Source organism: Sphaerodactylus townsendi, linkage group LG02 (genome assembly GCF_021028975.2).
Source record: "Sphaerodactylus townsendi isolate TG3544 linkage group LG02, MPM_Stown_v2.3, whole genome shotgun sequence".
Classification (NCBI taxonomy): Eukaryota; Metazoa; Chordata; class Lepidosauria; order Squamata; family Sphaerodactylidae; genus Sphaerodactylus; species Sphaerodactylus townsendi.
The window spans coordinates 159940239-159953779 of NC_059426.1; the positions used below are offsets into that span (position 1 = coordinate 159940239).

The 13541-nt window shown below is 47.9% G+C and overlaps 1 protein-coding gene across 5 annotated transcripts in view; it reads left to right on the forward strand.

Moving 5' to 3' along the window:
* The window catches only part of EVL (Enah/Vasp-like), a 225227-nt gene that overhangs the window by 99654 nt on the left and 112032 nt on the right, over positions 1-13541 (forward strand). For all 5 annotated transcript variants that reach the window (XM_048485386.1, XM_048485384.1, XM_048485382.1 and 2 more), the window contains exons 2-3: positions 1714-1882; positions 11792-11972. In XM_048485386.1, coding sequence (XP_048341343.1) covers positions 1714-1882; positions 11792-11972 — 350 coding nt within the window. The remainder of the gene's footprint in view (positions 1-1713; positions 1883-11791; positions 11973-13541) is intronic.

Here is a 13541-nt window from a genome sequence, read left to right on the forward strand (position 1 = left end):
CAATTTTATTTGGGTTGTCAAATGTGTTGTTTTCATACAACTTGGACTGTTTTAATGGGTGAATTAATTCATTTTGCCTCATTGTTCTGCATCTAAACCGATGACAATAGAAAATGTACTTAGCATATTTTTAAAATTATGTTGATGTCTCCATAGCTTGTTTATAAACTGCTTTGCTTGTGCTAAAGGAAACCAATATAAAAATAGTAAGCATTTCTCCAGTTTGCTGAGTATCTGTCCCAGTTTTTCCCCAGATTCTGTGTGGGCTGAGCCAAGGATTAGAGACAGCTCAAGGCGGAGTTGCTGTAGTCTATTTTTTGAACCAAAATTGTGCCCAACCAGGAGGACTTTATGTGTAGCCCATCTCTGGTGGAACAGAAAGCCACAAGAAGCCATCTGATCAGACTGTGGCTGTTATATGAGCACGAGTCAGAAGATCTAATTTGTTTTTTAAAAGTTCTCTGTGGCAGAGCATATGCTTTGCATGCATAAAGTAATTACGGTTTTAAAAAAGCACTCGAGTGGCAGCCCTGAGCGATTATGAGAGGCCTTTGGAGAGCCATTGCCAGTCTAAATACTGAGTTACAGGATCCAATTTTCTGGCTCAGCATCAGTCAGCTTCGTGTTGGAGGGATTCTAGCTCAGAGGCAGAGTGTCTGCTTGGCATACCTAGGGTCCCAAGTTCAATCCCTAGTCTCTCCAGTTGAAAAGTTCAGATAATAGGGAGGCGCGACTGTCCCTAGAAAAATCAGCTGTCATTTTGATCTTGCTAGATTAGCGGTCTGGTTCGTCGTGAAGCAGCTTCATTTGTATGTTCGTATCCCCCAGATCGTGGTTTCACAATTCAATAGGTTCTATGGTTCATTAAGCACCTCTACAATGCGTACAAATGTCTGGTCAAAACGAGTTACTGTGCATTTGAGCTGCTTTAAATGAGCTTCAATATGTGGTGCAGTACATTTATAGACCTGCTTTGGGGGTCAGCATTGGAAAGTTCTAATCCTGGGGTCTGCGGTCTTGTTGGAATATTGAGAAGAGACTGGGGCCACCATGGCAAAAAAATGGAGAATTTCACTAATCATAAACCTTGGGGGCAGGGTTCAATCACAAGATGTTGGGAGCTTCCACAAAATGGTGGGCATGCTTGGCTTGGGATCACCTAACATTTTGTGGAAGTTGAAGGCTTTCACGGCTGGATTCAACTGGTTGTGGTGGGTTTCCCGGGCTGTGTGGCCATGGTCTGGTATAAATCCAAACTCTTCTGCTACTCTTCTTCTAGTGTGACCTCTTCTTCTGGTGTGACCTCTTCTTCTACTCTTCTTCTGGTGCATACCAGACCACGACCACACAGCCCGAAAAACCCACCACAACCAGTTGAATCCAGCCGTGAAAGCCTTCAACTTCCACAAAATGTTAGGTGATCCCAAGCATGCGGACAGCTTTTTCTAAATGGGGGCATTACAAATGCTTCTGTGCTGTTCTGAAACACCCACTATTATGATCAGGATTGGCTCTTTGCTTTTGGAAACAAGCAGGTAGGGACCATTGGCAGGTGTAATGGTGCCCACAGGTGCTGCTCTTCAGGGCATCACTGACCACGCACACTTTAAACGTCAGGATCGTGGCTTTCTTTCTAATTATAAATGTGATTCATTTTGCATGTTCATTGTTGTTTAATCGCTGCTTCTCTCTCTTTTCCCCTCCAATCTACAGTGAGCAGAGTATTTGCCAAGCCCGGGCATCAGTCATGGTCTATGACGATACCAGTAAGAAATGGGTGCCAATAAAGCCCGGCCAGCAAGGTTTCAGCCGAATCAACATCTACCACAACACTGCCAGTAACACATTTAGAGTAGTCGGCGTTAAACTACAAGATCAGCAAGTGAGTAATTCTTGTTTCTGTCAGTATCTTCCTCATCACTGTTCAAATGAAACCTGCATCCATGGCTCCGAGTGCTTCTTCCTGCTCCTCCTTCCCTGGAAAACATCACATATTTTGCATTTTTTAAAATTTGTGACTCATAATAACATAATAGCCTGCCTTTTAGTTAAGACCAATGTAGTCGTAATCCGCATCGCCGGTCAAGCGTCTAAAGAAGCGAAGACGAGGCAGCCCGGAGATAACATCTGAGCCAGGTCGCCAGCCATGTGGGAGACCGGAGGTCCGTGTTCCTAGCGAGACTCCCGTCTGCCGGTTCCTGGCACCTTTTATTGTTGTTACTCCCAGGTGTAGGAGAGAGGGAGGACTGGGGAGTTCCAGGAGAAGCTGGAGGTGGGAGATCATGTGATGATGCATGATCTCATCTGGCTCCTCCCGTCTGCGGAAGGAGAGGCGTCTGCAGCGTCTGAGCCTAATCCTCACCTGGGGGACACAAGGCAACCCTCATGCGCCGTGATTGAAACAGACGGATTCCGACCCGTGACTCATGGGAGATGAAAGTGGGGAGTGCAGATCTGACCCGGCAGAGCCGCAGGTCGTTGGGCGTCCCAACGTTCTACACGGCACTGCTGGAGTCGGCAGTGCACTACTACATCCTCACGTTTAGAAAGCGGGGCAAAGCAGCTAAGGGGCGATTTAAAAGGGGCGCTTGTCTCCCTCCGCCGTTTAGTGTTGACCAAGCTGCTTGTGCAACATTAGAACTTGGCTGCAGGTGAAATCGAGGGGTTTTACACACGATTACAGGCAATATTAGAACCGTGGGCAGAAACAAGATCCGATAACAAGGCACAATTAAAACCAATGCAGAGCTGTACAATAGCACTCAACCATCCCACTCCCGGCAGCCAGCTCCAGAACTGACCACCAATGGGGCAAAACATCATACTTCAGATTAGATACAACTTCTTGCAGCTCACTTTCATGTGGATCAGCAGAATTATCAGAAAGTTAAAACAACATATGTGCATTCTCACAACCTTGGTGATGTAACAACAACAAATAATCAACCGGCGATTGGACATGCGGAGCCGGCGGATTCGCGGGCGGGCAGGCGTTGGTGGACGGCAGGCTGGGAAGCTGACGACCGGGCAATAGTCTTAGCATTGTAGGAAGGGGACTACGCGAGACTGGGAGGCAGAATGGCGGAAGCGACGCGTAACCGACAGGAGAATTTGAAGGCGACGTCAGGCCAGGTTTCGGACGGCGGTAGAGCTGAGGCAGCAAGAGTTCCGGCAGGGAGTCGGGCGGGAATGTAGTTAAGCGTCCTCTCCCGCGGGTCCAGAACCAACCCCTGGGGAGCAGGATGTTTTCGAACAGGGGAATGTCCTCCATGTGTGCAGTTCCAACTGGCGAGGCGGCAGGCGGTAGGCCGGTTCTACCCGTTGGCTCGCCGGTGATGGGCGCTTAAGGTGCTGGGCTTCGTGGTTAGCGACCGTCTTGGCGGTGACAAAGGGGAAGAACGGCGAAGGGTTTGGGCAGCGGGTCCCCAGTCGGTAGCTCATAGAATATCTGATGGGCCGAGGAAGGCATTCGCGAAGGCTCAGCCCAGACTCGCTAAGGAAGTCTCCGGGTGCTGCAGGCGGGGAAAGGCAGGAAGCTTAGCAGGCTCCCGACTCCTAGGTACTGGCCCAGGCAGAAAGATGAGAGCGTTGGCAGCGGCAGCAAACTGCTCCCAGATGTTGGTCTGGTGAAAGCTTGCCAGGGGTGGCCGATGCGCCATCGGCAGGAGGCAGCAGAGCAAGGCAAAGGATGGTGGTCGCTGAGTTGGTGGTGATGATAAAGAAACGGCACAGAGGGTTCTCGAGTGTCTCGGGTGGTGTGCTGAAGGCAGCAGCGGCGCTAGAGCCTGGCTGGTGAGTAGTGCCGCCAGCGTCTCCCCAGGTCATTCCGGGTCTTTAGAAGCGTTAGCGGCGGCGTTCCTGCTGGGATCGCTGGGCCGGGATCCTCTAGAGGATGCGTTCCATCTCCGGGATGGGGTTGGCGTTTCCTCCTGGCCATTCCATGGGTTAGCCTGTCATGGCGAATCGGAGTCCGCGGGAACCTGTAGGAAGAGGGACTGAAACACACCCCTTTCCCAATTTACTGGAGACATCCCATGAGGCTCAGATTCTAAGCGGATGGCGGGGAGATTGGAAGGTCGAGTTAGTGTTTAGATTTAATATGGGAAGGAAGAAGGCTTGTTTTGCAGGGAGGGAAGGTTGCTTTTAATGCAACAACCCTCCGCTGGGGGCACTACACTCCTCTTTCTTTAGTTGTTTGACAGGAGAGGCAGGAGGTAGGCGACCCAATTCAGAATGCTTCAGAGCGTCATCAGAGTGCGTCAAAGCGAGGAGTCAGTACCTCAGGGGGAGGAACAGAGTCCTGGGGGATTGTGGGTATGCATGCTTAATCAGCAACAGCAATGGGGGCTTTGGAGCTTTTGCACCTTTGGGGATGGGTGCATCGAGAGGGCAAGCAATCAGGCAATTAGAGGCAAAATTCCTTTTACACACAAAGGAGAAAGGAAGGGGTTTCCTGGCAAGGGAGTTGCACTTACTCGACCTTGGTGGCTAATGCAGGAAGCTGGATGGTGCTAAATTTTGTGATCCAAATTATCTTGGGGAACTGTCCAACACGGTGACTTCCTCCATATACAAGGGGCTCCCCGGGCTGAGCCTTGGCCTTTAACATGGTATTGATAAAGCTGCCAGGCGCTGGGCAGCCATAACTCCAAAGGTTTGGGTATTAGAGGCATAATGGCGCAGCCCTTTTTTAAACTGGGGCCTGTCCTGACAGTGCTGCGGTATCAGGGCCAAGGCCCAGATTTTTTAATCCAGGAGGGCCAGTCAGCCAATTGGCCCTCCCGCCTCTACTGGTCGAAAACAGAAAGAGAAGGGAAGGAAGGAGAAACAGTTTCCTTCACGGAAGTTAGCAAGTAGTCTTTGGAAGGCACGCGATAGGGATCCGTGATCTGTGACGGGCTCCTTATATGTAAAACCTCACGCCAATGTGTGGCAGTGTAGGCTCAGATGGGCCGAAGGAAAAAGGTTCTCGGAGAGGTTTGAAGAAAAAGTTTTGAAGGTTTAAACTAAGATGGAAGCGGCTTGAAGCAGGTCCCATCGGTTATCCTGCAGGGAACACCTTGCAGAGCTGTGTGTCCCGTTTAAAGTGGATCACTGTAATGGGGCTAAGCCTTTGCCCTCCAAGGGCATTGGCACACATAATCCAGAAGGAGAAAAAATTTTAATGAAGCACAAGAGCATAGCTTAGAAGCAATGGAAAAATCCCCTATGAGGGGAGAACTCTAGGGGTCTCTTGAAAGGGGCAGGACATACAGAGACATAGGCATACAGAGCACATATAAAGTAGGGAGGATTACAACTCTGATTTGAGATCTTGCTCTCTGAGGTACTGTGGTGCGCTTGCCACTGGGAGCTTTGAGCTTAGGAGCTTTGTACAGGCGCCAGAGGCTATGAGATCTGGTTTGAACCTTACAATGGAGAGGAAGACAGAACACTTCTTCCACCCCGAAGGACTTTGGCTTGAGCCATTGTGTGAGCATCTTCCCTTTTCCATGCCTCATTGTCCTGTAGGGTGGCTATGGGGCATTCAGGGAGGGTTCACAAGCGGCAGTCTCTTCCGTGCTTGTTTACTTTCTCTTGGCAATTCAGTGACTGTGGACTCTGCAGAGATTTTTTGAAATGCGTACTAATTCTGGGGAGGCACTAGTGGGAGGCGTGACTTTGGAAGTAGAGGGGCCTGGGAAGTATAGAACAGCAGGAGGGCAGGCAGCGAGATTTGAATTAGCTGAACTTAGATTAGACTCAAGTAGAGCATAGAGGCAGGGTGTTCAGGTGAATCTTGGCAGGACTCTATGCGGGATGTTTAGATCCATACTTGGATGTGGATGGCTCCCTGGTGCATGGGGTCGATGACCCCTGGGATGATAGAACAACCCCTGTTCCTTGGCTGAAGCTTTAGCAAGACCAGCCTAATGGGTCTCCATTGGGGATGGGATCACTATACTGAGCTGGAGCAGCGAAGATCTCATGGGGAGCTCCGGGAAGGGTTTGAGGTGCGGATCTTGGTTCCGGGCTGGGGGAATGCCCACAGGCAGACCCAGCAGGCATTGGGAGCGCCGGCCTAGACTTTCCTGGGGATGCAGCCCTCTGGGAGAGACCCTCCTCAAATCGAGTTGGCCCCCATGGGCAGCCTACAATTCCTCCGGAAATATACAAGCTTTGCCAATTAGAAACACTGGTGGACTACCTCATGGCAGCGGAGGCAGCCGACTAGAAGGCTGGCTTGATGGGTGAAAAGACTGATATCCTGGCAAGCTTTGAGCATGTCCGGCCAGCTCAGGGGTTCCCTTCTAGGACTATGATAAGCACTCAATGACGTTCTCCTTGCCAGCAAAGCTTAAGGAGTTAGCCTGGAGCTCCTGTTCATCAACCTGCCTCTTGAGGGCCTCCTGGAGCCCTGTTCTACAAACTTCGGCATAGGCTCTTGGGGTTTTGCGGATGGTGGAGAAACTCTGGGTTGGCTGGCGGCATTGGGGTTTGTCTGTCGCCAGAAGCACTCAGGCTGACACGTAGGTGGCCTCAGGCAGGATAATCTGATCGTTGGGGTTAAATGAAAGCATGACATGGCCGGCTGTGTAGTAGCGAGGCCCTCCTATGATGCACTGCTGGCGGAACTGGCTTTCCCAGATCACAAATTGTGCAGGGGCTCAGGAGCATGCGAAGGTGGTTTTAATTAATCTCTGGAACCATTAGGTGATTCCCTCGCGATTGCCTCCAGCATGCCTCTCCACGTAGGGGCTGAAGTGATTCCCTCGTCTCGCAGCGCTTCTGAGCTCGAGTGAGGATGTGTTATAGTTTAGGAAGTGATTTTCGGCAACCCGTCGAATGGCATACACCTACCCTCTATCAGTATCTGTGAAATTGAATGGAGGCACAATGCAAGAATCTCGGCATCGTCTTCCGTCAGGGTTTCTTTCTTCTGCAGATGGCTAATAAAACCCTGCTGGAGGACATTGCGCCATACCAAAGTAGGCGCTGGCGGAGGAGATGCAGTGGCTTGAAGATGAGAAGCGAGGAGAAGGCTATTATGGGAGAAATTTGAAATGGGTGAAGAAGGGCGAGGGGCAGAAGGAGGACAGGCGTCCAACTTAGTGGATAGAGAAAATTCCGGGGTTTGCGGTGGAGGACAAAGATCGAAAGGCGGCCTACAGCAAAGGGAGCCGTGGGTTCTGAGCTGATGGCGACAAAACATTTGTCTACGTCAGTAGCATGACAGCGGTAGCGCGGGGGCTCCTGTGCGAAGAAGTCGCATGATGTTTTCCCAGTCCTTAAGATTCAATGGCATTACCTCTGGGTACCATGGACACTGAGCTTCAATCTCCTCAACCAATTTGCGCAGCTCCCTTCTCTTCTGGGGACCACCGCATTTAGATTGCGCTTTCAGTTCGTCAAAATTGCTTGTCATAAGCAGCCCTGCTTTTGCAAGCTCCCATACTCACCGGTGCTCCGTGGTGAAGAGAGTGTCCCTACGGGGCCGTGTCTCACGGTCGCCGATCAGAGGACAATGATACGAAGCGGTGGTCCCTGGATCGCCGATCCAGCGGACTTCGGTATAGCGGCCTTCCCCAGGCGACGGTAGGCAGGGTGGAGGTTCGAGGATTCCGGTTTTGGCTTTACCAGCTTGAATAGAGCCGCATAGCGGTCAGCGTAAAGAACGAGACGAGACCAGCGGAGATAACATCTGGTGGAGATCGCCAGCAGCGGGAGACCGGAGGTCCGTGTTCCTAGCGAGACTCCCGTCTGCCGGTTCCTGGCACCTTTTATTGTTACTCTATCGGGGGCGTGTAGGAGGGAGGACTGGGGAGTTCCGGGAGAGCGGGAGGTCGGGAGATCATCATGTGATGCATGATCTCATCTGGCTACGTGCGGAGAGGAGCGTACGCGTCTGAGCCTAATCCTCACCTGGGGGCAAGACCATTGTCCCTGCGCCCGGTGATTGAGCCAGACAGTTCACGACCCGTGACTCATGGGGGGATGAGGAGTGGGGGTGCGATGCGACCGGCAAGGCCGCAGGTCCGTTGGCGTCCCAACGTTCTACTACGGCACTGCTGGGTCGGCAGTGCACTACTACAGACCAACTTGTCCACCCATGGTCCATGAACTTCCTCTTCACCTGAAGTTGGCGAACGCCAGGCACGGGGCCTTTTCAGTTGTGGTACCTCAGTGTCCACTGAGATTTGCCTGTTGCCTAGTCTGGTGAGCTAGGCAAAAACGTTTCTATTTTCCAAAACCTATTTTATGTTGGTTTCTGATCCCACATGTGCCTCTGACCCATTAACGTTACTGTGGTGGGCCTGGAAGTAGGCTACAAGCGGTATTTTAGTTTTATTCTTTTCTACCATAGTCTGATTCTTTTTTTTAAGAACTTGTTATCTGTTCTTGGGTTGTTGTTTTAACTTTTTTTGAAAACATCTGGAAGTATCATGGACAGAAAAAGTTTATAGTATATAATTTTTAAAAAAATGTTCACTGAACACTCTTTTATGTATCTGCTTATTGTGACTAACATATTTCAGATTCTTGTTTTTCAAGGATTTGGAGGGCAAGAACAGGGTAGAATGGACAAAAGTGGGATATGTGAAGATTTCATGCCTAATAAAGGTTTTGGATTTGGATATGTGAGGATAGGAATAGATGGGGCTACCTGGGTAGAGTTTAATCCCTCAGCAAATGAACATTGCTCTGTTGCTTATGGTAGTCATTCCATTGACTTTTGGAAGCCTGTCTTGGACATGTATTCAGCTGAGGCCTTTCACCATAAAGAGTCACTCTTAATTTGTTCTTTTCTCTACCCAAATCCCAAGTGCCTTTCCAAAAGCTTTTTTTTTTTTGGAATATTTCTTTAAGGGGGCAAAAACATGCTTCTAGCACATGGTGTTTATTTACTGTCTTAAATTTGAAACCAAACTTGATTTTGAAACTACCTATTCAACAGCTTCTTTCTGCTTCCTACCTATTTCTGGTCAACCAGTGAGTTTCTAGATATTTCTATTACAAATTATATATTCTAAAGGCAAAGTTGGCTAATTCTGAGGATTCTTAAATCCAGTGACTGGAGCTGTGAACAGACAAAACAGATTGTTCAACAAACCTGAAAAAGCCCCAGGTTTGCAGAAAACCTGAAACCTAAAAAATAATATATTGGGGGAGGAGATTTAAAAATCCCAAATGATGACAGGTACCTTTAAGAAATGTAAACCCTCAGTGACAGTTGCTAGGCAACCACAGCTCTCCAGGCTGGGAGGGGGTTGTCCAGAAAGGGCAGGGGAAGGACCTGTTTTGGGCTTTGAGGGAGGACTCACACCTTTCCTTGTGGTCTTTGTGACTTGGAACTTGGAACCAGTTCACCTTGTGCATGGTTTTAGAGGAATTTTCTCCTTTTCCAAAGCCATCCACTGGTACTAGGGAAGGGAGAAGCAGGGCAAGATCTTCAGCCTTTTGCGAGAGTCCTGCACAGTGTGAAAACAGAACTCTGTCCCTCCCCGCAAGTATCTCATGCATGCCAGAAGTGCAAGCACTATAGGAAGTGCTTGGCCTTGATTCATTTGCATGGGGCTTTTTTCTTTTCTTTGCAGATGGCAGAGGCCACGTGAGTCTCATTACTTCCCCAGTGCTTTCTCCCAAAATGCCCTCCCCTTTCCCCATGTGTTCTATCACTCTGAGGGAAGAAGGATTTGCTGCTTAACAGCATGCCACGCTATAATTTATGGGCCTTTGTCACCCTTGAGCTTTTAGGGAAGCGGCAGAAGCTTTCCTCTTTCAAAGGGCCTCCCTACAGTATGTTAGCCCAACTTGTTTGCTTTTGTGTGCTCTTTTTAGCTTTGCTGGTTTTCTTCCCACTGGATTCTTTGATATTGGAATGCAGTTTGTTTCAATTTTGTTTTAATTGCCTTTGCTGTGGGTTGCCGCAAGTGTCTGGTTAAGACCAGGGGAGCAGAGTATAAACTGAAAAAGAACCAACAAGCAGATAAGCCACTGGCTGCAAAATTTGCACCTGTTGTCCAATAATTTCAAAAACAAACAAAATCTGGCCCCAAGAGCAGCATACAATAAACATACATCATGGGTGTCCAACTCTGGCGCTTCAGATGTTCATGGACAACAATCCCCATCAGCCCCTGCCGGCATGGCCAATTGTAGTCCATGAACATCTTAAGCTCCAGAGTTGGACACCCTGTCATACAGTTCTCTCCCCAACTGTAGAGGACTTTTTTGGGAGCAGTATTGAGGTGTGGGCCAAATCAAATGTCCATATGCCAGTTCACTGTATTTTAGTTTTTGTAGTTGTGGGAACTGTGATTTGGGGGTTAGAAGAGAAGAAGAGTTTGGATTTATATCCCCCCTTTCTCTCCTGTAGGAGACTCAAAGGGGCTTACAATCTCCTTGCCCTTCCCCCCTCACAACAAACACCCTGTGAGGTGGGTGGGGCTGAGAGAGCTCTGAGAAGCTGTGACTAGCCCAAGGTCACCCAGCTGGCGTGTGTGGGAGTGTACAGGCTAATCTGAATTCCCCAGATAAGCCTCCACAGCTCAGGCGGCAGAGCTGGGAATCAAACCCGGTTCCTCCAGATTAGATACATGAGCTCCTAACCTCCTACGCCACTGCTGCTCCTAGTTGATATAATTGGTTATTGTTAGTTGATATAATTGTTATATATAGTATATATAGTTAGTTGATATAGTTAGTTGATATAATTGGTTATTGTTTACAGTATATCATTGTGACACATTATTATGCTGTTGATATTGTTGTCTTAAGATTTATTGTTGTTGCTATTTATTCTATGCTTTATTGTTTGTTCACTACTGTTGTTTGCTGCCCTGAGCCCCCCGGGGGAGGGCAGGATATAAATTAAATGTGAAATGAAATAAGCAAAAGTAAATACTATATTCAACTACTATATTCAATCCATTCTTAAGATTTCCACATTATGGAATGTGCAAGTTAGGTCTGGGATCTCTGCCCTTTGAAGAATCCACGTGTTAGTTCTTCATTTCCTGCCCAATTCCAGATCCTGACTGTAGTGCATTCGGGGAATGGTCTGAACCAGGGGTAGGGAACCTTTAACACTCAAAGAGCCATTTGGACCCATTTTCCATGGAAAAAGAAAACACTTGGAGCTGCAAATAATTTTTGACATTTAAAATAAAGATAACACTGTATATATTGGGGTTTTTTACCTTTCACTCCGCTCATTCTGAGAAGCGCATGGATGAGTCGAGCAAGGATGGGGCCAGCGGCTCGGCCTCACCGGCTGCCGGGAAAGCGCCCGCCCCGCTCCAAAGGGGCAGGCGAGAGGGGAAGCCTGCAGCGCGACCCAGCCGGCTGCAGGCAGTTGGTGCGCCCGCCCTGTGGCGGGCAAGGATGGGGCCAGCGGCTCGGCTCGTGGAGCTGCAGTGCAAGGGCAGAAGAGCCGCATGCGGCTCTCGAGCCGCAGGTTCCCTACCCCTGAACTCTTTCCCCTACATTATTTTCATGAATTTGAGGATGGTTTGAGGATGGTCAACACACCCAGCATAGACTCAAACTGTGTACCCCATAATGTGGAATTTGGTCCTTGATTCACTGTTACCTTCCTTTTGGCTGTACTTAGAAGAATACAAACATCATAAAAAAGTAGATAAGGAGGCAGAGCTTTTGTGAACATCGCCTTTGTTTGTGCAGATATCTTTTGAATGATTTTGTGGTTCTCTCTGTCTCCCCGGCACTGATTGCTTCATTTCTGCCCGCTGTGATTGTGATTCCTTTTCTTTTGGTCACTTAGTGTTCTGTTCTGCCATTTCCATTTCAGGTAGTGATTAATTATTCAATTGTGAAAGGACTGAAGTACAATCAGGCGACGCCCACATTCCACCAGTGGCGCGATGCGCGGCAAGTGTATGGATTGAACTTTGCCAGTAAAGAAGAGGCGACCACGTTCTCCAATGCAATGCTGTTTGCTTTGAATATCATGAACTCGCAGCAAGATGGAGGTAGGTTGAAAAAGACTTTTTCTTCCTTTCTTATTCAGCATGAGTTGTCACGTCATCATGAGGTGCTAGATCTCAGTATTTCTTTTCCTCGCTCAGTAGTTATCAGGCCTTCTTCTCAAGTAAGGGTGAAGACCGTTACCACATTTTTCGAATGGAAGAAATGTTCTCACTTCTTTTTAGAGAGCCAACATAATGGGGCAATTAGAGTTCTGGAGCAATATATGGGAGACCCCAGTCCAGACCCTCACTCTGTTGTGAAGCTTGCCAGTTGATCCTGACCCAATCACTTCCTTTCATCCTAACCTACCTCATAGTGTGGTTGTAAGGAAAAAATGGCTAAAGGAATCCTGTGTGAAATACCGTGAGATCCTGGGAGGAACAACAGGACAAGAAAATTCCTAGTTTTTTCTTTTAACATGCTCTTCCCCCCACCCCATGTCTCTGAACATAATCATCATTCTGCAAATTTTGTATCATTCTACTCCTTGAATAGAGAAAACCTAGTTGCTGAAGCCTATTGGCTAGTGCAGATATCCGTAACATGTTGCCTTGTGCTTATTACAGTTATGTATGACCTCACTCCCTGACGTTTTGTTGCTGGCTCGACCTCTTGTTGGCAGCCATTTTTGTGGATGGATCCTTCTCCTGTGGCAGCCATTTTGTACTTACACTCATCAACCTGTGCCAGAGTTCCAAAGGTGCCCTCAAACAGAAAAAGATTGGGGATCCTTGGGCTGGTGTCTGTGAGATTACTGATGTTCTTTCTGTGGTACATACCCTGTTTCCCTGAACATAAGACATCCCCTGAAAATAAGACGTAGTAGAGGTTTTGCTGAAGTGCGAAATATAAGGCATCCCCCGAAAGTAAGACGTAGGAAAAATTTTGTTTGGAAGCATGCCCGATGAACAGAACACAGAAAAATAAGACATCCCCTGAAAATAAGACATAGCACATCTTTGGGAGCAAAAATTAATATAAGACACTGTTTTATTTTGGGGGAAACACGGCATGTAGTTCATGTTGTCATGGATGTAGCTAAAAATATCAGGGAGGAGTTGATGGCTTTGGCTGGCAACATTATTAAAGACCAGTGTGATGCAGTGATTACAATGTCAAGCTAAGATTTGGGAGAGCCAAGTTTGAATCCCAACTCTGTCATAAAAGGTTGCTGGGTGACTTTGGGCAAATCACTCACAACCTCACTGGGTTATTGTGAGGATAAAATGGAAGAGATGATAATTACATTGTAAACCAGTTTGCTTCCCCATGAGGAGAAAAGTGGGGTTTAAATACCTAAATAAATAAATTCTGTAGGCCACAACCAAGGAAAGGCATGTGCAAGTAAATATCTAGAGAGGGTTTACAGGGAATAAAAATGCCTTCAGGTTACTATAACTTTGTGTTAATTAGTATTGAAATCTGGTTTATATCAAAAGATATGAGAAATATGTTAATTGCAAAAAAAAATCCAGGTGGAATTAGTGTCATGGAAGTAATAAGTAATGTGCCAAGGATCGTACAAAAGTGTAATTGAAAGATACAATTTATGGGTTAATGGCAAACAGTGA